This window comes from Ambystoma mexicanum, chromosome 12 (genome assembly GCF_040938575.1).
Source record: "Ambystoma mexicanum isolate Mex_15411 chromosome 12, UKY_AmexF1_1, whole genome shotgun sequence".
Classification (NCBI taxonomy): domain Eukaryota; kingdom Metazoa; phylum Chordata; class Amphibia; order Caudata; family Ambystomatidae; genus Ambystoma; species Ambystoma mexicanum.
Window position 1 is genome coordinate 43,661,422 of NC_090936.1, and position 27,388 is coordinate 43,688,809.

General features: G+C 45.5%; 1 protein-coding gene across 4 annotated transcripts in view; it reads left to right on the forward strand.

The window, feature by feature from the left end:
• Positions 1-27,388, forward strand: part of DOCK4 (dedicator of cytokinesis 4) — a 2,129,281-nt gene that overhangs the window by 1,391,843 nt on the left and 710,050 nt on the right. For all 4 annotated transcript variants that reach the window (XM_069627915.1, XM_069627916.1, XM_069627917.1 and 1 more), the window contains exon 30: positions 18,097-18,155. In XM_069627915.1, coding sequence (XP_069484016.1) covers positions 18,097-18,155 — 59 coding nt within the window. The remainder of the gene's footprint in view (positions 1-18,096; positions 18,156-27,388) is intronic.

Here is a 27,388-nt window from a genome sequence, read left to right on the forward strand (position 1 = left end):
TATTCCTTGGCTTCACACTCAACCCAAAGCAGCAGCTCCTATCGTCTTTATTAAAAACCATGTTAATCTGCCCAATTAAGGCTAATACTATGTAGAAGAAAAGAGCTCATGAATCATGGCTTCAGTTTTGAGAACCCTTATCCAAGCAGGAGTTCCCTCAAGACTTAATTTCATAACTATCCTATGACTTGACCCGCCGTTCTTTCAGATAAGCGCCTTGCAGATCCCTGCTAAGTTCAGCACTTGGAGCAGAAATGCTCGACCACGTCCCGCCAGGTCTGATCCAACTACCCCGCTCTAGAATAACGCGAGAGCTTCTTAGAACTTCTCTCTGGCTGCCCTGGCATTTTGAAGGCGATGTCCAGGGGTTGGCACAATGGATGTCTTTAATTGTGTTCAAGCTCAGCAGCAACATTGACCAGGTTCTGTGTGATGTCACAAGAGGACAGAACTCCGCCACTAAGCAACCAGCTGGAAACTCCAGCCTTTAGCCTCTCTGCTCGCTCTCCTACTCAGGTAAGTACTGTTTTCTGTGCGCTCTGTTCTTATGTCGTTATGCACCTGTGCCATTTGGTTTTGGGGGTATTGAATTGTGGGGCTTCCATTTCTGTGGGCACTTTAGGGTCTCTCTTATGACTTCGTTCCCTTAAGTGGGTATTGCTGTGCTGCCTCATGCCAACCTACTCATGCCCCAATCTTCTTCCTGTAACCTTTCTCCACCCCCAGAACCTAAGTATTGGTTCCCTGCATTATTTACTTTTCTCGACAATTGTTGATCGCTCCATCCAACCCTACCTCTCCTGCTATGGTCCTGCCCCTCCCCTACCATTCCCACTACCCACCCCAGCTCCTTTACTTCTCCCATACCCTCCTTGTAAGCTCCCTGGGTACCATCCCTTATGTGCAGGACGCTGTTGCTTCTGAGCTAGGTATGAGCTTTATAAATCCCATGCATACATGTACTTACATAGTATGTGACGTCTTTATTCCATGAATTATAGACAAGCACTGATCTGTACAGAAGGAAAGATCAGCTATTTATTTGATTAGCACCCTGAGTTTTTCATTATTTGATGGTAATCTCTCCCCCCACAACTGGCTGTAACATATTCTACATGTGAAAGAAGGAGCAACATGGCAATCAAAAACCAGGCACTATTTTTAGTTCTAATTAGATGAAAAGCCCAGTGGTCTAGTTATTTATGAAGGTTTTGCCATTTAATGCCCGTGCACTTTCGCTATGTACCAAGTTCTGCTGTGAAGTGCCGTGCACCCCAATGAAATCTAGGGCTTTGCCATGATATGCCAGGTATTGCCATGATATGCCAGTTACTCCCATTTCTTTTCTAGGTAGCGTCCTCACATACTCACACCATATTCCAGTATTTTAATCCTATTCTCAGGTCCTCACTCCATTTTCCAATCATTGTCGTTAAATACCAAAATAAGGCGCGGTATTCTCCTAATATTCCAGGAATTTCCGTCCTTGACCAGGTGACCATTTCACTTGATCTACTGCCTAATTATACTCGGAAATTAAACAAGAAAAGCATTTGTTTGGAACAACTACCGACTGCCTTTTAGCATACCCGTCTAGTCTCCTTTTCCGAGGTCAGCTTGCAGCCTATGTTTTCAAAACACATGATCCATAAAATAATACTATCTCACCTCCCTTTGCCGTTTGTATTTTATTTTCTTCCATTGCTTTGGTTCTTGCCCCGTCCACCGCCTGCCTCCTTTTTTCATGTCATCTTCTTTTGCTGCTTGCAACTGATAGAACAGGTCGTTTTTCAGTTGTCTTCTCATTTGATAGCCATTATCTTGCTAGAAACTGTTTTCTAAACTTCAATGTAATTGTCCCTAGCTTGTTCCAGTTAAAACATGTTAAACTTACAATGTTTGTGCTGGCCTTGGTCGTGCCAAGTAATTATTTTAATGTAACGTAATGCAAAGAAAAATGTAGTTCCGTGTTAGACCCGTTTTTAAATTTCACAAAACGCAGGTTTTGCTACCTTCTATTGGACTAACTGGAAATGTTATGCAGAGGTGGAAGAATGCATTAGCTTTCGAAGTCCCAAAGACTTAAACAGATGGGGTAAAGTGAAAACATCTCTGCGCCATCTATAGGACTTCGAGAGCCAAGGCATTGTTCACTCACTGCATGACGATTCCAGTAAGTTCAGATCACGGTATCGACACCTGCATGTTGATGTATTGTAAATAAATCTAACCAAAATGCAGAAGTTTGTTTCTGGACGGTGACTTAGTCCTTTTGTTAGTACTCTGCCCTCCCTTTTTGACCATTCCTTACAATTATGAGATGCGCGGGTGGATAGCCCACAGGTTAAGCTCTCCCATCTAACATGGGCAGAAATTCCAATACCTGATCACCTTCAAAACAAATTGGACCCGTCATCCTTTTAAGATCGATACACGAAGTACTATATAAAACCTTATATCAGCATCAACATTATCTGTGGCAACTTAAGGCTGATCGTAATGGCTATAACACATTTTACCCCAGTGACTATAATAAGATTCACACCAAGGACATTTTCAATGACCTTGCATTTACCTCCACAAATGTCTTTGGTCACATCATCCTCGATCACCCATGTCTTTTCTTTTGGGGTTTCTTCTATTACCAGCGCATGTCTCATGTCGGCCACAAAGTCTCCACCTGTACTTGGGTACATAGTAAAAATAAAGCAGCAAAAATTATTAAAAATATATAATACGAAGAGGTAAGAACGACTTTTACTGAAAGTGAAGTAAGCAAAACAGCTCAACAAAATAAATCCTTGCCGGGAACAGAATGGTTTATAGCAGCTGAAGAGGGCACAGGAGGGTTGGAATGACACCTGGGGAAAATGGGTGGTGCCTTCCCCATTTTGAAAGTATACCTTCAAGGAAAGAAATAGGTGAGTGCAACTAAAGGAGTGATGGGATTTGCTGTGAGTTGTATTGTGTTGTTTACCGGTGTGAGGAGGTACATCAACAATACACGGCACAGGAAGCTCTGAGGAATGCCTCTGCCAAAGGAGTCAAATGAGAAGGCTGCGATATGGCATCGTAAACCCCAGCGGTCTCTGCGCTGATGATGTGAAATGATAGGTCGCTTCGGGGGAAAACACAGCAAGGTGGATACAGCCTGCCGATGGAAAGACCAAGAGAGCAATCCTTACCCGATCAGAGCAAGAGTGGTCTCAGCCGCAGGAGCCGACTCCCACCCCAGAAATCTCCCATCGGCCAACGAGTGGCAGCACAGGGTAGCAGAAATGTGGCAGTTTCAACACAAAGACCCCTCCCCAACTGCCTTCCTGCATTAAGGGATACACAGCTTCACTGGCATCAGGGCCCATGGGGAACAGCAGCACTGCTCAGCAGGGAAGAGGTGGGACAGGCTAGATCGAATGCCAGGATAGAGGAAGAAGGGAGGGCTCTGGACCAGCCAATAGGAAAGCTGAACCGAGAAAGGAGGACCATAAAAGATGGACTGATGGTAATGATGTGTCTTTTTCCTCCAACAGTCAGAGCGAGAAGCAGACGTATCAGAGGAGTATACTAGGGCATTTTATCATCTTGCAGGATCTGAACTTAGGATCAGGACTAAACCAAGAAGAAGCAGAGAAGCTCATCTTCGGAAGAAGACCAGTTTAAACGTGTGTACCTAAATCAAAGTAACCAAAATGATAAAACAGAGTCCTGAGTCATCTGTTGTCACATATCGCCCATGGAAAGTATGGAGGAGATGGTCGATATGGAAGAAGGACTGATTTATTCCATGCAACGCACAGCGCGTTCTAGTCTTCCAGTATTAGCCGCCTTAAAGACCAGCAGATGAGAAGCACCTGTGCGTTGCAACTTCCTTACTTTGTACCCGCGAGTAAGTTTGCTTACGCTCCCTCTTGTGTTCCCTCCCCGGTTTCTGCTTACCTTGTTTGTCGTTTGCTTGTGGGTTTTGCTTCCCACTCAAACGGCTCCTTGCCTCCTTCCGTTCTGGACTACTTACCTCTCCGCTTACGCGGCGTCTGTCGCTGTAACCTGTTTGCCTCTCTCTCAGCCCTTCCTGCTACTGCTGTACTCTCTCCCGCACTGGGCGGTTCCCCAGCTTTCATTGTTTTCTGTGAGCGGTATCTACCGTCGTAGCCGTGTGTTCCTGACACATGGTCCTTTCCTTGTGTTCCATTATCTCTGCATGTTAACCGCACGCCTGCTGGACCTCTCCCCGGACAACAAGCAACCGCCTACTACGACAACAACCAGTGCATTCTGGTACTTGTAGGCAATCCTACTCTCGCCTTCACTCTTACTGGATTTCTCTATGGACTGCATTAGCTACCATCCATATCAAGATCTACCAGGGTTTTTTCATCCAGTTTTTCCCTGGTTTGGGGTGGGCTCCCTGGAGACTCCGCTGCCGGGCACATAGCCTCTTTGGCAAAGTGGACTCTAGGCGAGCCCGTCCTTCTCTCTTGAAATCCAAGAGCAAGATCGAAACCAAGTCCACAAGAACCACCTGGAGAGAAAAGAAGAAGGAAAGTTCTACAGACGAATCTACTGCGTCTCCAACAGATTCATCGGGTGAGGAGTGGGCTAGTGGGGCTAGTGTATAGACACTGTACTTGGTCAACCTGTCAAACCTGAGAGATTGCAATGCCTTAAAAGAATGGCTAGCCTCAAACAATATCAGGAAATGGCCAATGCCATACAGGCTCTAACTTTGGAAATGCAAAACCTCTGAGCGGATAACGCCACTTTGAGACAGCAAGTTCAACAGAGAGAAGACACCAAGGGAGACCTACCTCCTATTTCCCTACCCTGCGGAAAATTTGATGGCAACCCAAAAAAGGTGAAGGAATTCCTCGATGCTTGTACAATACATTTTACCTTTCGCCCTAAAACCTATGAGCTGGACAGGACTAAGGTGGGATTTCTGATTTCCAATATGGTAGGTAACGCCCTGTCCTGGGCAACTCCCGTGGTGACCGCTACAGATCCAGCCTTAAACAACTATGGCACCTTTGTAACACATTTGAAAACAAGATTCGAAAGACCCGAAGTCTTCTATTCAACTTTTGAGAATCTACTGGACATACATCACGGAACCTTGGACCTACAAACATATGTCACCAACTTTCAGAAAGTAGCAACCGAAGCCGGATGGCCGGAGACTGCTCAACAGGCCATTTTCCGTCGTGGTCTGCACGAAGACTTAAAAGACGAATTGGCTAGAGTGGCTAGGCCTGCGTCTTTCCAGGAACTAGTGCCCATTCTTTTTCTGCCCTACCTAGCCTACCCCCAACACCTGAAAAGACACCAACTGAAGAACCTATGCAGATAGGAACAGCAAGAGGACCACTTACTGCATGCGAACGAAAGAGACGTAAAGATCTCGGGCTGTGCATGTACTAGGGCTCCAATACTCATTTGTTACGGGACTGTCCCGAGGTACCTCCCAGAAGACAGGGAAACAAAAGACCCCGACCTTGAACAGGGAAAAGGAAGGGGAAAGTAAAATGAATCCCTGTGCATTGGCTCAACCCGCTGTAATTGACAGCAACAGTCTAATGGTGATCAAGATTCTTATTGACTGGAACATTGTAAACCCTGTTGAATGTCTAGCCATGTTGGATTGTGGGGCAGCTGGTAACTTTGTGGACGATAAGTGGGCCATGGAGCATCAGATTCCAAGACGCTCCAAGATACGACCTATCCCAGTTGAAGGCGTTGATGGTACCCCGTTAACCTCCGGACCCATCAGTCAAGAGACACAGGAATTAAAGGTTCAGATGTCCAATCACCATGAATATCTATCCTTTGATCTGATAAGAGCAGCACATTTTCCTATTATCTTGGGCATACCATGGCTTCGAAGACACAACCCAAGCATAGACTGGTGTCGGAACTTGGTTGAATTTCAATCCCATTACTGCGGTCAACATTGTTTGATTCCAGAACCTGCAAAGCCGAAAGTACAAACAATGGTACACAGATCCATAAACAGGTTCAGCTTGGTACCTGTCCAATACCAAGAGTATACTGATGTGTTTTTAGACACTCAGCCACAGAATCTTCAACCTCACCGAAAGGAGGATTGCAAGATCGAACTGGTTCCAGACGCAGAAGTACCGTTTGGAAGAATGTTCCCTTTGTCACTACCTGAAAAGGAGGCCCTCAAGGAATACTTAGCCACAAATCTAAAAAACGGACTCATCCGTGAATCCTCCTCATCGGCAGGGGCATCCCTTTTCTTTATTTCAAAGAAGGGGATGACCGAACTAACACCATGTATCGATTACCGAGGACTTAACAGTCTAACCATAAAAGACCGGTATCCCATGCCATTGATGAAAGACATTATAGAGGCTGTCCAAGGAGCCCGGGTTTTCACCAAATTAGATCTTAGGGGAGCGTATCATCTTCTGAGAATCCGTGAAGGAGACAAATGGTAGACGGCTTTTAGAACACCTCTTGTACATTACGAGTACAGAGTCATGCCCTTTGGTTTAGTGAACGCACCGTCTCAGTTCCAACGGTTTATGGACAAAATATTTGCAGATGTCCTATATTCTTCAGTTGTAGTATATTTGGATGATCTATTCGTTTTTTCCAACACTCTGGAAGAACACCGCAAACATGTTCAGGAGGTACTACACAGGTTTAGAATGAACAGTCTGTTGGCAAAACCCGAGAAGTGTGTCTTTGAAGCTACAACTGTACCTTACTGAGGGTTTATACTCTCAGCAGACAGCGTGCAAATGGACCCCTCCAAAACACAAGCAATAACTCAATGGCCAGTACCCACATTAGTGAAGGACATACAGAGATTCTTAGGTCATGCCAACTTTTACCGAAAATGTATACCCAACTTTTCAGAAATCATCTTGCCCATTCCTAATCTCTTAAAGAAGGGTGTTAAATTTGTTTGGGACCTAACGACAAAACAAGCTTTCCAAAGACTCAAGACAGCTATTGTGACTGCTCCCATATTGAGACAACCAGACCAGTCCTTACCTTCCATTGTGGAAACCGATGCTTCAGGCGGTGCAATTGGGGCAGCACTACTGCAAAGAAAGGAGGATGGATTGGAACACCCCATCGCCTACTACTCTCGTACGCTTAGCCCAAGTGAACGAAATTACTGTCTTGGAAAGAGAACTCCTGGCTATTAGGCAAGCATGCGAAGAATGGAGACATCTATTACAAGGAAAAATTCATTCTTTTCAGATTCGTACTAATTACCAAAATCTAAAGGTACTCCAGAAGATGGAATGCCGGAATTCCAGACATGCCAGATGGGCCTATTTTTTCTCTCAGTTCGACTTTGTTCTGACATACTTACCAGGAAAGGACAATCCTCTTGCTGATGCTCTCTCACGTAGTCAAGGAGACTTTGGAGGTTATCAGGGTCAGGAGATCCTTTTAGCAGGGAAGCTGTTTGTTAATACCCTTAACACTTTTCTGCAACAAGTACAATCCGCCCAGAGCAAGGAAAAGGACCCTCTAAACAAGAGTAAGACTCAAAGGGGAGAACTGTTATTCAAAGAAGGTTTGTTGTTTCTGCCTACGACCGACTTACAAGAACAAGCAATGGCCTGGTGTCATGACGTACGATTAGCAGGACACAACTGACAAAATGCCACGTTAGAATTGGTTTCTAGACAATTCTGGTGGCCCACGATGGCCAAAGATGTCAGGAACTATGTCGCCTCATGTCCTGTATTTGCCCAGAGTAAATACGCATATTGCAAACCCCTGGGTCTTCTACAGCAGGAAACCCCTCCAGAAGGTCCGTGGCAACACATCTCCACTGATTTCATTGTAGACTTACCCGTTTCTAATGGATATTCAGCCATCATGGTCACGGTCGATTCATTCAGCAAACTGGCTCATTTCTCACCCTTAAAAGGGTTACCCACAGCAGGCATTACTGCAGAGGTGTTTTTGAGAGACGTGGTCAGATTACACGGACTACCCCAGACCATAGTATCAGATCGCGGCTCACAATTCACATCAAAGTTTTGGACTGTTCTATGCAAATCTCTAGGAATAAAAAGATCCCTTTCGTCTGGGTTTCATCTGGAAAGCAACGGACAAACCGAACGGCTCAATGCCACTTTAGAACAGTACATCAGGTGTTTTTGTGATCAAGAACTAAGTGATTGGTATCAGCTTCTGCGCATTGCAGAATTTTCCTACAACACCACCAGACATTCCTCTACATGCATGAGTCCCTTCTCATGCACCTATGGATTCCACCCCAGACACATACCTCTGTTTGGTCAGAATTCTTCTAATGTACCCTCCGTTGATCTGCTCATGAATACTCTGCAAGACCTTCACAGGAAGACACGAGCCAACCTTAAGATGGCACTTCATAAGAGCAAAAGGTGGGCGGATCTCAAGAGACAATCCAACCCTGAAAGGGAAATTGGTACCAAAGTATGGTTGTCAACCAAATATCTACCCAGGTGGATACACCGAGGCAAGTTCTCTCCCCGTTACATTGGACCCTTCCGGATCATGGCTAAAATTAATCCGGTAGCCTTTCGCTTGGCTCTGCCAGCCAAACTACAAAGAATCCATCCGGTGTTTCACACCTCATTACTGAAAGAATACACAGAGGACTTACACAAAATAAAAATAAAAAAGACAATCGGATTCCAGCAGAAAGAAAGAACCAAGGAATACAAAATCTCCACACTCCTTGATTCCAGGTACAAGAATGGCACCTTGCAGTATCTGGTACTATGGAAGGGGTACCCAATGCCTGAGGGCTCTTGGGAACCTATTAGACATATATCAGCACCTCGTCTCATTCAGAAGATCCATCGACTGCACCCGGGAAAACCAGGAGGGTGTCTACTGAGAAGGGGTCATACTGTCACATATCGCCCATGGAAAGTATGGAGGAGATGGTCGATATGGAAGAAGGACTGATTTATTCCATGCAACGCACAGCGCGTTCTAGTCTTCCAGTATTAGCCGCCTTAAAGACCAGCAGATGAGAAGCACCTGTGCGTTGCAACTTCCTTACTTTGTACCCGCGAGCAAGTTTGCTTACGCTCCCTCTTGTGTTCCCTCCCTGGTTTCTGCTTACCTTGTTTGTCGTTTGCTTGTGGGTTTTGCTTCCCACTCGAACGGCTCCTTGCCTCCTTCCGTTCTGGACTACTTACCTCTCCGCTTGCGCGGCATCTGTCGCCGTAACCTGTTTGCCTCTCTCTCAGCCCTTCCTGCTACTGCTGTACTCTCTCCCACGTTGGGCGGTTCCCCAGCTTTCATTGTTTTCTGTGAGCGGTATCTGCCGTTGGAGCCGTGTGTTCCTGGCACATGGTCCTTTCCTTGTGTTCCATTATCTCCGCGTGTTAACCGCACGCCTGCTGGACCTCTACCCGGACAACAAGCAACTGCCTACTACGACAACAACCAGTGCATTCTGGTACTTGTAGGCAATCCTACTCTCGCCTTCACTCTTACTGGATTTCTCTACGGACTGCATCAGCTACCATCCATATCAAGATCTACCAGGGTTTTTTCATCCAGTTTTTCCCTGGTTTGGGGTGGGCTTCCTGGAGTCCCCACTGCTGGGCACATAGCCTCTTTGGCAAAGTGGACTCTAGGCAAGCCCGTCCGTCTCTCTTCAAATCCAAGAGCAAGATCGAAACCAAGTCCACAAGAACCACCTGGAGAGAAAAGAAGAAGGAAAGTTCTACAGACGAATCTACTGCGTCTCCAACAGATTCATCAGGTGAGGAGTGGGCTAGTGGGGCTGGCTGTATAGACACTGTACTTGATCAACCTGTCAAACCTGAGATCTGTACAGCCCCATACCCTGGTTCTACTAAATCAAAAAACTAATTTTTTAAACAAATATGCACATTGCTCAGAATGCTCTTGTTTTTTAAAAGATACCTTGTCATTTTTATTAACTAAATTTTCACTGAAGTATAAAGGGGTGCAGAATACATGCTAATGTTAATGGAACACCAGAATTGACGACATCCTTTCATATATATCACCAGTAACGTTAAATTTCAATAAGGAACCGTGAGAATTCTCTTTCAATGCAGGCATCCTATACGAGCTCTCAACTAGATCCCTCCCGATCCACTGTGGCTTTGCGCTGTCTCCACTTCTCACCATTGACACCCATGACTCCATATGTGGCATCATTGGTGGTGTAAATGAAGCCTGCTGTGCTGAATGACCACAGTTTGATTGTTTTCAGGTCCTCGACACAGTACAGTACTTTCAGAAGGCCACTAGCTCAATTGCTGTGTGGGGCTCTGATTGCCGGAGCCTAATTGGTTTTCCTATGTGTGCCTAGAGACTTTGAAGCTCGGCCTAATCTTTAAAAGGTTGTCATCATTTTGATTTTCTCTTCCCTTCCATAGACAGACACAATCTCCTCCTGCTCCCCCTTGGTGTTCCATATGAAGATAAAACTAGGGAACTCATTTTTTACTTCGGCACTGCTTTCTTGTTTGCATGGTTTGGGCTCAGGCCATCGGGAAACAAACGCACGCTGCAGTAGGACATACAGTGCACTCCCTGTGTGAGTGTCAGAGGAGAATCCATTGTGTCTCTGATGTCTGTACGTGCTCTTTGTGGGTGCACCATAGGAAAAGGTAAAGTGCTTTGATGTGGGAACGGGCTAACCGAGTGAGCGCAATAGACACATTTAATGTGACTCAAATTTCTGAGTAGGCGTTTGATATCCACATCAACAAGATTTATTTTCTTTGTAATATATTTTCCTCATTCACAGTGTTCAATTCTCTTAAAGGGGCAGTGATTACAGAATCGTGTGCCTCAGAAACATACAAAGCACTTCCCTTTGGGAATGGGGTGAGCATGGTATGAATTATCCCCTCTTGTTCTGACCATTCAGGCACAGGTGCGGTGCCTCTTAAAGTGACAGCACCCTTAAGTGGCCTTATGCGACTGTCCCCTAACTTGTAGTGGGACTAACTTTGGGGGACCAAGGAATCCTCCCCATAGCATCCCAGGCCCATCTTCATGTACCTCCAGCAGCCACTCTGTCCCCTTGGTCACCCAACTACATGTTCCCAGAGCTAGGCAAGAGAATTTGTCACCCTGCCAAGACATCCCATGTTATTCAGAAGTAACTGCCAGAGTCCCATTCTCAAAGATGAATCAAAAACACAAGAAACACTGCAGTGGGTTCCACTCCCCCAGTGACTCTTGTAAGTGGCAATCATCTTCATTCCAGCTCCTGGGAGGAAGCTACTTTGGAATCACTACTTGCCAAGCAAATGGTACCATTCCCCATATGATCCTCCACTCGGTAGCAGTAAGAAGAGTTCAAGTGTAAGATGATGGATGTCTTTGAAAAGGCCCCCGGTGCTGGTGGTTTCGGCCTAGTCACTAGTAGTGGAGCCAGTGCCCAATGTGTGTTTTGAGGCTGGCTTGGTCCGCCCACAGTTGTGGAATCTTCTCGTCTTCTGTGCCACTTGCCTCTGCCTTTGAATAGCAGATGTCTTGACTTTGGCGCCTCTCTGTGCCAACACCGCACTGGACTATGAGCTAATTTTCAGAACCAAGTTTAACTCAATAATGGGGAAATTATGTGATGGAAAAGGTGTCCCTGTTCCTTTGGCACCCATGTACTCTCCGGAGGTGGAGGACTTTTCTCAGTAGTTTTACGGGTTGGATGATGCTTTAACGCTTTGGCCTCTAGTGGTACCTAGTTCACAGATATTCCAGCCACCAGGAGGAGGCCCATGACTGGGGCCCTCCCATCTCACTCACCTTACCTATGAGGTAGGATTGGCCCTGGCATATGCTCTTGTATGCTGCCAACCCCAGGTTGGGAGGCATCCTTGTTCCCGCCAAACCCTCCCTCACCCCCCAACAGAGTCAGTGTAGTGTTCTCACCTGTGTTCCCTCCCACGTGAGTGGTGATTGGAATGGTGAGTGGGTGTGTTGTGGAATGTGTGTGTGTAGTGTGAGACTGTTGAGAGTGGATGTCGGATGGGAGCACAGTGTTGGTTAAGAAGAATAAAGTAAAAGTTCTCGGAAGGATTATGAATAAGTGGAGGAGTATGTGTTAGCCCTCAAGAAGCTTGCTTACATGTGTCGATTTGGGGCAGATATCGCATTGGAAGAGCTGATCAAGGATCAAATCATCATCCACACCAAGGACCCCCTGATTCAAGATCGTTTGTGGATGGTAGGAAATCCTTTGCTATCAGAAGCTATGGCTAGCTAAAATAGTTGAGCACACACATCTCTGCTTGAAGGAGATCAAGAATAAGAAAATTGAAGTTCGTCAAGCACAAACCAGAGGTCAATCGGAAAAGGAGTTCCCTGAACAACCTCTTGTAAATGTATTAAGGAGCAAGAAAGACAAAGCGGATGGTGGTGAAGCTATTCCAAATGACAAAAACGTGAGATCAAAGGAACAGGATCGCAAAGAAGTCAAGAGGGGAATGAAGAAACCTGCATTCAGGAATGAAGGCAGAGATAAAGATAGATGCTTCAGGTGTGGCAAAATGAGCCATTGTGCAAATTCAAGGATGCATCCTGCCATCAATATGCTGAATGAGGGGACATTTTGCTGTGGTTTGTAGAAATAAAAAAGTGTCCTTGGTACAGGATGACTTGGACTCAGAAGTGGAGCGAGCAGTGATCGTAAACCAGCTAATGGAGAATTGAAGTGTCCCAGATGTGACATAATGATCGAGAATTGTACGTTTTCGGTGATGGTTGACAGTTGTTCTCCATACGCTATCATAACAGTTGGGACATGGGAGAAACTGAAAGGCCAAGGTTTAAGTGCAAAGGTTCATCGATCTGACATAAGGAATCCAGACAGATTCGAAGTTTCGAAGATTCATATCACTGGTTGGATCAAGAGCATGGTACAATTTAAAAATCGTCGAGCAGAGGTGAAGATTTAGATAGCAAGGAAAGGTGTTAATGTCCTATGATGGAAGGATCAGGCTGCGTTGAGGATTAGACTGGATCCATGTCAAGACAAACCTGTACTAATTGTAAAGAGCAGCAATTCAATTGTGGAGGAAGATTCTAAAGGAGGTGCTGATGATGTGTTTCATCACGAGTTGGGGCTACTAAAGAATTCCGTTCATAGAATGATATAGAAACCCGGAGCAGTACCAGTGTGCATTCCAAAGCAAGACCGATTCCTTTTGCATTTGATGGAGAGTCTTGAACAAGAGCTGAATAGACTTGAGAGTGAAGGGATCATTGAAAGCATTGAGTCATCTCAATGGGTGAGCCCTATTGTCGCAATAAAAGAGAATGGAAAGTTGGGAATTTGCTTCATCTCAGACTTAAACAAGAACATTTTGGTGGACAAGTATCCACTTCCTATAATTTTTGAGTTGTTGAATTGCATTGAAGGGGCAGATCTCTTCACAACGCTAGACGTGTCTAACGCATACCACCAAATCAACCTCACAGAAGACTGTAGAAACTTGACAGCCTTTCTCGCACCTTTCAGACTTTACCGCTACAGAAGAATGCCTTTTGGGCTAGCATCTGCACATGCGGTTTTTCAGAGGGCAGTGACCCAAGTACTGAAGGGTTTAAAGGGGACTTTGGTCTACCAGTACAACATCATCATATTTGGAAAGTGAGAACATGAGCATGCTGAAAGGCTTGCGTGATGCAGGTTGAAAGGCCTGAAAGTGGAAAGGAGTAAATGCATGTTTAAGGAGCCTGAGGTAGTATTTGGGCCATGTAGTGAGTGGTAGATGATATGAACCTAAGGAGGATGCTATAAGGGCCAAGAATAAGGAGGAGCTCAGATCATTCTTGGGACTATGCAAATATTATAATAAGTTTGTGCGGAACGTTGCTAACTTGACAGAGCTGATAAGAAGATTCCTCAAGAAGGAGGTGAAATTTGAGTTGAGTGACGATTGTGCGAAATCTGCTTAGTGCATAAAGAATAGTTTGTGTGAATCGTTAAATCTGTGTAGGTTCGTGATTGGTAGAGAGACTAAGATCACTGTGGATGCAATTGGCATTGGACTTGGGGCAGTGTTGTCGCAGGTGATGGAAGACGGCCACTAGAGAATTATTTGCCATGCTTCCAAAGCCATAATCAAGGTGGAGATGTGAGAAACCAAAGGGTGTGTCACCTGCTAGTCCCCAGGGATCTCTCTCTCAGGAGGCCAGGGCACAGCCATTGCCTTTGGATCCAGACCCTGGGGGTGGACCAGTGCAGGAGGATCACCTGGGTGAGGGGTCTTCGGGGAGTGGGGGTGAGGCAGCCGGCGGCGAGATGCAATATTTCCCTCTTCTTTATCAATGATCCTTCCTATTTCCTAGGATCCTACGATGTCCCAACTCCCCCCACCCCCACTTTCTACACAAACACTGGGCTAATTCTTACACATCGTATTGGACATGTCCTGCTAATTGGGTCAGGCAAAGTCAGGCATTTGGTTACATCGGATGCCAATAAGCTCTTCTTACACTGATAAAAGGTGGAACAGCAGACCTTCCAGAGTGAAGGCAAACCTACTGGAGTAGGGCAACAGACTGAGGGACGATAGCCACGGGTGGAGAACCCCAAGAGTTCCCTGCAGGAGGTTGTTGCCTCCAAAAGGCTGCGAAAGACACGTGGAGAAGGCCGAATCTCAAACAATAAGGCTGCATTGTGTTTCAAGGATGCCAGCGACCCTCCCGGGTGAACGGCAGAGTTGGGGAGGTGAGGCCAAGCCTGTGGTACTAACCTTGACTCGTAAACCGATATGCAGTAAAAACAAGAAAGAAACGCTCACAGGCAGTGAGTTGGCGAGCAACTTGAGAGACCAGTGTGTGCTAAAGAAAGATTGAAGTGAAACATTATATTGCATAACTGAAGGCTGCCGAAGTGTGGATGAGACGCAAAGGAAGGCAGACCTGCAATTGAACATTTAAATAACAATAGCTGTAAGGTCAGCAATACTAAGTAATGGAGTAGTCCGGTGAAAGGAAGTAGCCCACTCGAAAGTGTCAGTGAAAGGTGAAAAGTTTGTAGCGATAAAGTAAATGAACTGTAAAAGCAAGGTGATTGAAATTGACCCAGAGAAAAGGGGAGGGTAAAAAGGTGAACGTTGAACTTTGGGGCATAAAACAGTGAACTACCCAGACCACGAAGCACTGGGACAGATGATATAGGAGTGTGGATTGAAAGTTGGAAAGTCAAAGTGGTCCTGCGGAGGTCTGTCGAAAAAAGCCACGCACATTCGAAAGTGTTCGACAACAGGAAACTGTCCGAGACCGACGGAGGGAAACTGAAGGTTTAATAAGTTAGGCAAAGTCAACCCCTAAAGAATATGTAAAATGCTTGGGGAAGGAAACTCCTGCAAGTGTTTTGTTTTGCTTTGAGAGGTCTGAGCCCGACAGAGGGGGACCGATTAGAACTTTTGGTGAACTGTGTTTTGAAAATTGGAAAGTAATACTTTAACGTAGAAGGCCAGGCGGGCCTCAATCCATGTCTTGAACTGCCTTTGTGTTAAGAGCCTGAGCCAGAGTGTGTTATCTTGCCTACGGGGACCCCATTATTCCATGCTGTCCAACGTTTGGAGGAGAGCGGACTCAGCCACATTTATTCTTTATATTTGAACACTGACTTTACTTTGCATTCATATTCTCCTTTTCACAATTTTTGTATAAAATATAGGGCAGGCTTTAGGTTTTTGTTAGTATAGGCCATTTTGATTTGACGGACTCAACTAAGACTGGTTTGTTTATTATATGATGGTCGAGACTACTCCCATTTTAGCTATAGGGCAAAGTAGGAGTTTCACCAACCCCATTGAAACTTTAATAAAGGTTTTACAAAGTCTACCTTTTGTGTCAGTGTCGTACTTGTGATACCAAGCCTCCCTTACAGAGAGTAGCTATTCGGAGATCGAAAGGGAGTTATTGACTTTTGTCTGGGCAGTAAACTATTTTAGGAAGTATGTGTGGGGCAGTAGGTTTACTATATGCACCGATCACAAACCCTTTGTTAAGGTTCTGTCTGTACGAGGAATGTGTAAGGCGACGCCCAGGCTTGCGTGGCTAAGTTTGAGGTTACAGGATTACCATTTTGAAGTCAAGTACATACCTGGTAATAGGAATAAGGTGACTGACTTTCTTTTGAGGTTACCCCTGAAGTTGGGGGGAAGATTTCAAATTGATGATTCAGAGGTAGTTGCTGTAGGTTTGGAGGTTATTCCTAGAGAACGGTTGATTCAAGAGTTGCAGGGGGATGTGGTGTTATGCAAGGTCATGGATTATACAGTGAGAGGTTGGCCTAATAAAAGTGTGTTGGACGAGGCATGTCTTCCGTTTTTGGGAGGTTTGAGATGAGTGTTCCATTGAAGATGATTTGTTGGTGAGAGGTGACAAGTTGATTCCACCCCAGAGTCTGAGAGAAGGCCTGATTGAGAGGGCACAACAGGGACATCCAGGATCAACAGGCACCAAACGGAATGTTCGGTCCAAGTATTGGTGGCCTGGTGTGGACCTCAAAGTTGAGAGGTTTTTTATATGTTGTTGGCCTTGTCAAAACTTGGATAAGAGTTGTAGGGTGCGAACGTCTGAACCGGAGAGTATGCGACAGCCAGATGAGCCATGGCAGCAACTTGGAATTGACATTGTAGGCCCATATAGCAATCTGGGTGTTTGATTGTCATGGTTGATTATTATTCCAAATGAATGGAGATCAAAATGGTATGCACGGTAGATGCATCTGATGTCATAAACTTCTTGGAGAATGTGTTCAGGAGAGAGGGTTACCCGAAAACGGTCATTAGTGACAATAGTGTACAGATAAGGAGTAGCAAGATGGCAAGGTATGCTAGGTCGGTTGGCATTGAGTGGACATTTTCTTCTTACTTTCACCCACAAACCAATGGGCTTGTGGAGAGGTGTTATAGAGTTGTTGTTGAAGCTGTGGAACAGGCCATCAGAAATGAACATGTCGGTAGAAATACCAACCCAAGAGAATTTATGGAGCATTAGGACATCTGTTCGGGCTGACTCAGGAAAGTCACAATTTTTGTTGATGAGAGGCAGAGAACCCAACACAACCTTGAATCCTGTCTGGGTGAATGTGAGGAAGATGAGGCGCGAGCAGAGCCCCAGGAGAGACCAAAGTGCTAATTTCTGTGAAGAAAGGGGTGACAGTTTTATACAGGGTCGAATAGTGCCTGGTGATTTAGTCAGGATAAGGAAGAGAAGGTTGGTGAGAAAGGGAGAGTGTAATTATTGCAGGCCTGTTAGAGTAAAGGAAGTGTTTCACAATGCTGTCAGGATACAGGATGGTTCCATTTGGAATATGGATCGAGTAAGTAGATGGAGATGGGAAGGTATGTGTGTGGGTGGTGAAGACTTTGGCAGTGAAGTGTGTGATAGAAATGGTTTGTGTGATGTCGATGTTGCAGCAGAGGCAAACAGAATTGTCGATGAGAGAGTTGCCAAATCGAGAGATGAGCAAGAGGTTGTCACGACAACCAAGCTGTTGAGTCGAGAGGAAGAATGAGGAAACCTCTGGTGTGGATAGTGCAAGGAACTCTTCCATGAGATTTCGCAGGAACACTGAAGGTTTTTCTTTTAGTGTACACCACTGTAAATTATGGTCCTGTTTTGAGTTCTGATCATATTGTTCTAAGTTGTTTTTTTTGTTGGGGAAATGCGTGTGTGTAGTGCTCTCACCTGTGCTCCCCTCCCACGTGAGTGGTGATTGGAATGGTGAGTGCGTGTGTTGTGCATTGTATGGTGCGTGGTGTGGAATGGGTGTGCGTAGTGTGAGACGGTTGAAAGTGGATGTCGGAGGAAGCACATGGTCGTTTGTTAAGAAGAATAAAGTAAACGTTACTGCTTACCAAGAAGTTCCCGCTTTCATTTGGACACAGCATCAAGTCCCTGACCCGGCCCAAATATATATATGTATTCTTGGGAAGGTGTTGAAGGAAACTGCTAGTTAGTTTTTATTCACGATATAATGGTGTTGTTTTAGAGCACATTGCTTGAAAAGTATTTATGGTCACATAATAGGAGTGCTATGTATAAGAAGATAATTTTTAAAAATATTATTTGTGAAAATGTACCCACTTTTTATGTTTGTAGGTATGGCGATATGAGAGTAACAATGGGGTGTGAAATCTTCAGCATGTGGCAAAATTTAGGTAAGTAATAAATATTATATATTTCCATAACTTTACCATTTGCATTCAACTGTGTTAGCCTATCATGTATCTGATGCAACTGTTTTACTCTTATATCTGGCTTGCAGGTATTTGTAATGCAGGACTTGATGACATTTAGCTGTTCAATAAAAATAATTAAGCACAGTTGTACCATACATCCTTCTTTATGGCTGTTTTCATACCTTTTTGGAACAGTCAGTTACTTGTTGCCTGCTTGCTCGCATGGACTCGACGTGTGGTTTGCAAAGTTCTTACCACATTGTTTGGGATCTCGCACTGGGCATTTTGATACTTTTCCCATTGTGCTCATCATATGAAAATGCTGGGTGACATTGCTGAAAAATATTTGAAAACCCAGATAGGTACCTACACTTCAAAATGTTAGAGAGGGACAGACTCTGCATGTAAAATGTAAAATGAACAGAGTCTGTTTTACCTGCCACCAGATAAATCTTCCAGTTAGCGTGACGCATATTTTGAGCTGGGAGTCCATCAGCGCCACCATACAGATGTCTTTAGCAGACATAGGATAAAGGTATTATGAACAAAGTTACACAGGAGACTATGGGCTTTGTGGTGTGGGAGATCTTAGATGCCAATAATGTTAAATGCCCATCATTTGTTCCGAATCAGCATCCTGGCGGGCCACTGCCTAGTCACACTCCATAGCCAGATGACTCACATCTGGTGAATCTCTCTTGATCAAGTCTTCCTCTCCTTCTCCCTCCTCCAGTCTACACCTCTCCATTCAACCACTGCTTAATCTGCTCTTCTCTCTGTGTTCCCTTCTACCCTACTGCTCAAAAAACTCACCCCGGACTCCATGGCTCCCTATCTAGCTGAAATTAGTTCTCTCTTCTTATCCCTCTTCCCAGCAACTTTATTAAACAAATTATTTTCAACTTTAACTCAGCACTCGCCTTTCTCTTTGGGAACCACTACCCAGCACACTCCTTAACTGCCCCTGGCCCGAGCCACGGATATGCCCACTGATCTGAAAGCCAAGGACATCTCTCTGCGCAAGACTGTTAAATCATCTTACTACACTAACCTAATCTCAACTCTCCGCTCCAAACCAATAAACATCCCTCAAGTGTCCAGTCCATGCTGCATTCACCCTCAAGATGACTTTCATTTCTTGCTCAAAACTTGGCAGCTTCTTCTGGAACATTTACCCTCATAAGTCCTCACCTCTACTTGTCTCCACTATCCCTCATCCCTTTGATCTGCCCTTTATAATCATTGCCCCATTACCCCACAGAACTGCCACCCATTCTCTGGACAGTCTGTCCATCCTGTGCACCATCCTAAATATTTTCACCACAGATGGTCAAGGAACTGTCACTTATACCTCTTCATTCTTTACTCCGATGTTTAATCTTTCACATTCTTCTGGGACCTTGTTGCATTATTTTCCATCTTGAAATGTCCTTCTGCTGACCAAGTAATCCAACCAGTATCCCTCAGTCTACCTTCTGCACCACAACTCTAAACTTCGAGAATATGCTGTATCGCTACCCACATGTAGAGCAACAAGTCTAAAACACCCTTAAATGTGGCCCCCACAGAGATTATTCCAAGGAAATAGCACTCACCCATGGCTCAAATTCCTTACATTTGCTCACTAGTCCAAGCTCTTCTCTATTCTTATCCTTCTTAACATCGTGGCTGCCTTTGAAATGATGGCCCATCATTCTCTTTTCCTCTCTCACTCTCTTATGGCAAATCATTAGAAGTTACACATACGCAGTTTTCCAACTTAAGGTGGGTATTGGTTGTGTCAGGGTGGTTGTCAGTTTCTCTTGGGTTTTAAAGTCTCCTCCCACATTGTAAACCTTTCTTTGCAAGATTCTTGTATTCTCTCTGGGTTGGGGCACAGACCACCATTGTAGCTCGCTCTTGTTTTTCCCTCACCATGGTCTCCAGCATTTTCTCTCTTCCTTTTTCCTGGGTCAGAGTTTCTACCTTTCTAGCCCACCTTTCTCTCTGGCCATTGTGTCTATCTTTTTCACTTCTTTTTATTTTGCCTGGAGTTAGACCTATGCTCGTTCCACCTTCTCTTTGGCCGAGGTGTTGACCTTTTCTCATCTGCTTGTTTGGCCTGGAATTAGGCCTTTTATGGTCCCAATTTCTCTTTGGCTAGGGTGATTACCTTTTCTCTTCTGCTGCTTAGTTGGCCTGGAGTTGGGCCTTTTCTTGCACTCTCCCTCTCTCGCCACTTCATCTTTGGCCCAGGTATCTAACTTTTCTCCTGCTTACGTGGACAGAAATGTGGCCTTTTCTTTATACGCCTGCTATTAGCCACATCCTCTTCTTTACCTTTGCTACCTTTTCACGATGAGCCACAGCCTCTATCTTTCTAATTTGGATATATATTTCTTCGCTCACCTTCTCTTGGAGTAAGGTACCACACTCACTCCCCTTTCCTTCTCTTTGGTGTTCATTTCCACCTTCCTCCACTATCTAGGTTTTGTCTTCCTCTCCATCTCGCTCCATCATTCAGGTTTTACTCCATCTTTCTCTGCTCCCTAGCTTTTCTCTATCACTCCACTCTAGGTTCTCTTTCCCTCCACTGTCATCCACTCCAGGTTTCCCTTTCACTCCGCCTTCCTATGCTCTCTCTGTTTTCTTTTACTTCTTTTTCCTCCACTATCCGGGTTCTCTCTCTCCGCCATCCTCGACTCTGTGTTTTCTCTACCTATCCATCTTCCACAACTTCCCATGTTTTCCCCATATACCCCACCTTCCACAGCTCTCTGGGCTTTCTCTTTAACTCCACCTTTCTCTACCTTCTGGGTTTTCTCTGCTTCCCTCTCTTCCACCTCTCTCTGGGTTTTCTCTTTCACTCCAACCAACCCCCTCGCTGGGTTTTCTTTCTTTCCACCATCCCCCACTCTCCAGGTTTTCTTTCCACCTTCCTCAACTCACCAGGTTTTTTCTTACACTTCGCCTTCTCCATCTCTGGGTTTTTTCCTTTGCTCCAGGATTTCTCTTTACCTCTCCCCTTCCTCCACCCTCTGTGTTTTTCAGTCTGTCTTCTCCACTTCACTCCTCCGATGGCCACCTCTTCCACTCCACAGACATTTATTTGCTCCTCGTTCAAAGGCTATAGAGCTCTTTAATATGACAACTCGCTAACTGCACTCCAAAACTCCTTTTCACTGCTATCCTGCGATCAGAGTTTATTTAAGTCTTGGACTAAATAACTTCTCCCTGGGTGGCTGAAAAGCTCAGGTGTTCTGTCTGAGCATGTTCAGTGGCAGGGGATGTTTTGTAGTACTCAATCTTTGATGGAGATCTTTAAATGTGTCAGTGTGCATTTTCTATTTGTTTTCTGTTTGGATGTGTGAGCTGTTATGATGGTGCTACTGTCTTGACTCCCCTTCTCTGGCAATTCCTTCTCCATCTCGGAGTCTGGTCTGACTTTCCACAGTACTTGGCAGGTTAGCTTGTGTGCTATAAAGGCATTCTGTTGGATTGGGAGTTTGAAAAACACATCTCCTGTATTCTCTGCTCTGTGGGGGTTTCTCCCATTGATCTGAATGAGAGTCCTGGCTGCAGGAGATGTGCTTCCTACATTGGCTGCAGCTGTAAGAAAACACGCATTTCTCTCTTCTCTGGTCTTCCTGTAGTATGGGAACAAAGTGGAGTTCTCTCTCACTCTATTTGGATTTTGCATGGGGGAAAGTGCAGTGCTTCTCCCTATCAACCTGGGTGTTAATGGGAGAGAAGTACAGGCCTGGAAGGGAGTGTAGGTTGCCAGAAGCATTTTGCAAGTGTCTACTCTTGAAAGTAAAGTGGATGATTTTAAATTGTAAGTCCCATGTGTGGCGTTACATTTGCATGAGGCCAAGACAACCCTTTGAAGGACTTTATTGGACTTTAAATGCCATAGTTTTACAGTCAATGATGCAGGGTTTGAGTAGTCAGCTGTTTCCTCTCCGGAGAGCATCTGTATCTGACTCCCAGATGCTGATGTTAAGGAATCATTGGCATATGATCACCCTATCAGCTAGAAAGGCAATGTCACTTGAAAACATTGTGCTGTGTTTGGCACTCTGCACAGAAAGATAATTATGGAGTGCAGTTATATAAAATCTGATGGCTACATCCACCTCAGAAATAATGTTTTCGCATCTGTCCCTTCAGTTTTGCAAATTGAATTCAGTCCTCTTTATAAAATGTGAAATGCATATTTCAGCCATGCAAAGATTTTCATATGACTCTGAGTAATAGCGGTGCGAGACCTTATTGGTGGGTTGACCTGTGAGTGATTCTACTGACATTCTGTATAATGGTCTGTGCTGAGTGTCCTTGAGATGAAAATACCCTTGCTTCCTCCTGCTTCCTTGGAATACATTGGCTGTATGTTTTAATGCAGCGTTGTGGAGGATATGATGGTCTGTGCTCTTTTGCATGTTCTCCTCAAGATTAGTATTTTCACATTGATGCAACATGAGCCCCTGGTGGTAGAGCTTAGTAGCATATGCAAATTTATGTCACTATGGCTGGTGTCATAATATAAGAATTCAAATGCTCTAGACCAAATAACCTTTGACTGCTGTTATGTGTGTTAGAACATGTGTGGTTTTGCTTTGACATCATCCAAGCTCAAAACTGAAATCATGAAAAAAAATTGCTTTAATGACGTGTGCTGAAGTACTCGCCATAAAACTGAAAAAAACACAGAGACCCGAGTATTTTTTCCATGACCATGGTAATGTGTTTAGGCCCACCCCAGAAGAAAGAAAAAATAGGGACCAACTGGAATGCTCAGAAAGCTAGAGACTGTATCTGGTTCATATTGCCAAAATTATATTTTCCACTTTGTTACCCTTAATGCGTTTCTTTTAACAGCTTCTTCCCGTTTATCTTTTAGATTCCTATATGTATTTTTTCTCCAGCGTGGGATCTTTCATAGATTCACATGCTTAGCAATATTCCCTGTCGTCAGGCTAGGAATCCTTGACAATATTAAAGCAGTTTAGCTTAAAAGCTTACAAAACTGCTTATCACTTATATAGCCTGTTGCTGTCACGTTGGGTCATGCTGCCTCAGCCAGTGGCATCAGTCCTACTTGGCTCCACCCCTGGTTGCCATCTTCAGATTTTTTACTGCATGTTTCGTGTTGGGAGTCATTGTGTTTTCGCTGCTCGAAATATCGACTTTTTTCATACATTTTTAAAAATATGTTCATCCTTTTTCCTTCATCAGCAGTCCCGTCTGGGATAGCCATTAGCAGGAATCCGTCGTTGGTGAAAATCTGGACATCGGAAGATCTTCTAGCCGCGAGAAGCCTTCTACTCAACTTTGAGGCCTCCTCCATGCGACCATGGCGGGTGCCAGCAAGAAGAGCGTTTTCAAGCTCTCCTCAAAGTGTCACCTCAAGAACATTTTTGCGGACGATCGACACGAAAATGTATAAATTGCGTGCACCCTGACCACGATGTGGACGCCTGCTCCATATGCCAGTCCTTATCCATGAAGATACGGAAGGATCACCACAGAAGGTTGATGACTTGGCTGGAGGAGGGTGCCAGGGCCTCTGACTCGGCAGGGTGCAAAGCCATGCCTTAGGCAGTGTGACTAGATCTATGGAAAAAACTCCCTCTGCAAAGTGGTCGAGGTCTCATGAGGACACTTCCTTGGGGAACAAACCAAAAAGGGAACATGAGCATAAGTCGCACACCTCGACTGCCTTTTCGTCGACGACTATGACGACTGCCAGGACCCCATCGCTGGCATCATGGACTGCTTCGTCCACGATACCAGCATCCATGATCACGACAGAATCGTCGTCTTCCGGCAAACAGTGTCCGTCGACAGCTACACTAACTACAAACCCCAAGCAAAAATCACTGTATTCAACATCTTTGTCGATGACATCGTCAACAACATTGTGACTCGTTGGTCCCGATCTATCACGACTGCCCCATCTAAGATTGAATCATCGACCTCCACGGTTACGACCATCGTGTCCAGGGTTGCGTTGCCTGCCAGGCCAGCACGCACACCGACAACATAAGCTCCTGTGGTTGCTACTGTGGAGAGGGAGTGCTGCCAGCACTCTCTTTTTTGCCACGACCATCAAAGGCAAAACCAATGTTTTCTCTAGTTCCTATGGCCACTGTAACACCACCTGTCGAAATGCTACAGGAGGGTAACAGTAGCATGTCGGAAGTGGATTCTCTGAGCCTTTATTTTCGGATCCGGAGGAGATAGAGGAGGAACCTGACTGTATTTTATGAACACCGGAGCAATCGGTGCCTCTTCCAGACGCTCATCAACCTGTGCACCCACCACGTCCACCTTTTACACTCAATGCTTTGCCTACAGTTCCTGTGGGAATGCAGTCGGCACCTAGGGATTTGTCATTAGACATCTTGTCCACTTTACAAACCTTGGTGACAGAACTGCAACACTGCTTACCTCCTGTAGTCCCTCGAGGGGCCCGTAGTAGGAGGCTGCTCAGGCGGGAAGATACAGTTCCTCAGCCTCTGCCTCCTCGACCAGCACCTCCTTTGCTAGGCCCAGTGGCTTCTCTCACGCACACGGAAACCGGTCCGGATGCAGACAGGTCCCAGGGTACGCATGCTACTACTGATGATTATGGTGACATGTTGCAGCGAATGAGGAACCTGCTGCCATAGTGCCCTCCTCAAATTCTCCACAAGACTAAATAGGTTCCTTCCAAGCACTGCATTCATGAGCAGTGAAATTATTCATCCTTGTTCCAGAAGAACAGAAAAAAGGAAGGTTTCCTGTTCCAGAGGTGTGAAGACTCTAGATAATCCGTGCTGGCTATCCCTCTGCTAAATTATATCTGGTACAATGGTTTGTTGGTCATGAAAAAATGCTTTTTGGCCCCACAAAAGAAGGATCGTCTGGGAAAGAAATGTAAGGTTCCAGAGATTGCACCCAAGTGTCTTTGCACTCCGCCATCCCCAGACTATGTGGTCTCGGCTACAGTGATGAAGAGATTTGCCAACCCGCCCTCATCATCCATGGTTCCGCCTGACAAGGAGGGAAAGCAGCGGATGCTTTTGGATGCTTTTGGATGCTTTCGTAAAGCACGTGATTACCAAGGCCACACATTCCTTGGTCATTCTCTCCCGGTACGACCAGGAATTGGAGACCCATTTTCGACCTCAGGCAGCTCAACAAGTTCCTAAAATAGCAAATAACAAAGGTTCTGCATGGTCACGCTACAACATCTTCTCGGCCAGCTGGAACAGTGAGACTTCATCTGCTCTCTGAACTTGGAGGATACCTACTTCCACATTCCCATACTGGACTAGCACTTAGCCTGAGGTTCTTCTCTTTGACTCCCCTTAGCACTTCCCTCCCAGGCCCTCCTCCAGCACTTGTCCACTCCTCTGCTCCCTCTTCCATCCCCATGACCTGCACTTCTTCTCGATGCACTTGCGTGTCCAAATGCCACAAGGCCTAGTAGGACCATGACTGTATATTTACTGTTTTTTGCCATTGTTATGATTTCCCCTGTTCCCTTCCCATTTTGCCTTGGCGCTTTGAAACACAATTCTGTTGCGTAAAGCACCTTACAAATGCTCAATAAAATAAATTAAAATAAAATACACTGCAAGCACAGATGCTTCCTTCGTTTTGTGGTGCACGGCAAGCATTACCAGCTCAAAGCTCTACTCCGGTCTAAAATAGTCTCCAACAGTTTTCAGAAACGGCCTATCTCCGGTGGCTGTCCATCTCTGCCACACAGGCATTTATGTCTACCCCTAACTAGACGACTGGCTAATACATGCCCCCTCACATACGCTAGCCATGCAGCACACTGAAGATACCATCCAATGCCTAATTTCTCTGCGATTCGCCATCATCTTTCCAAAGTCGTGTATATCGCTGTTTCAGAACACTATTTCTGGGCTCACGACTGGACACTCTGCAATGTCTGGCAACTCCTTCAGAGGAGATAATCCATGCCATACTCCACATGGTTCAGCAGCTGTCCTCTCTCCAGCTGATGACGGTTTTCTCCATCAGGTCGCTACTGGTACCTCACTGAAGGTTGCATTTGAGGCCTCTTCAGCCATTCCTTTATGCCAGGTAGAAACACGTGTCAGGCTCCTAGAACAAGAAGATCAAGTTCAGCTTGGTGTTCCGTCGAATACTGCAGTGGTGGAATCATCAACACCTCACACGGGGTGCTCCATTTCACCCACTGGCGCAATAGGCTATTTAGCCTCATCGACTAGTTAAAGAATTCCACAAGGGCCTGTTTCGATGGTTCCCTTCAGTAAAGACTCCTGCCCCAGCTTGGGTCCTAAATGTTGTTCTTTCCAAGTTGATGGGCTCGCTCTTCGAGCCTTTGCACCAGGCTTCTCTGCCTGCTGTCATGGTGCATGCTCCGAAACCCCTGAAACTGGTGAGCCCATCCCAGACATTGGCACCCTTAAGGGCTCATCAAGTCCCAAAGGAGTACCCTAGAATCTCCTGGACTCAGTCCTGGCACCATTGGCGCCAGGCTCATGGTATATGCTGAACTTCATGGGACTATATTCTCAGTTTAGTGAGGCTGAGCCTTTCTGTACAGGGTGTGGCTGAGGGGCTACTTTACCTGAAGTGGCAGGGTACGACTAAGGGACTACTTGCCTGGAACTACTTGCAAGGCTATTTAAACCACACCCTGCAAACAGAATACCCTTTGCGTTATTCTGCACTCCTGCAGCGTAACGCTCACCGTGTCTGCTCAGCTCTTGAACTTCTTCAGCCACGCCCGTCCTCGCCCGTCCAGAGTTTTCAATCCATCGGCACCCGTAGAAGGAAAAGAGGAGAACAGGAGTTATTAAAGCAACAAAGGCCTTACCTGCAGTCTAACATTCCGGCCTCGCCTTCAGCTTATTCCCGGACCGCCGCATCTGCAGAGAAGAAGTTACCCGCACGGGCATCTTACACTCACCCGGGGGTCGGCATCCTCCAGGAACTTCATTGAGCGGTTCTTCCATCATCTTCCTGGAATCGCGCCGCACCTGCAGAATAGAAAAGACACAGCAGGTTAGTCGCACACAGAAGAGAAAGCTATTCAAACATTCAGCGCGCCTCGCATAGCGCTATACTCAACTGCAAGAAACCTGCTCAACATCGTAAGGAGAGTCAATCCTTCACTCGAAAACCGCTCGGCACCGCGCTTGAAAGAAAAGGACAAACACTAGTTAAACTTGGGCGACAAAGACTTTAAG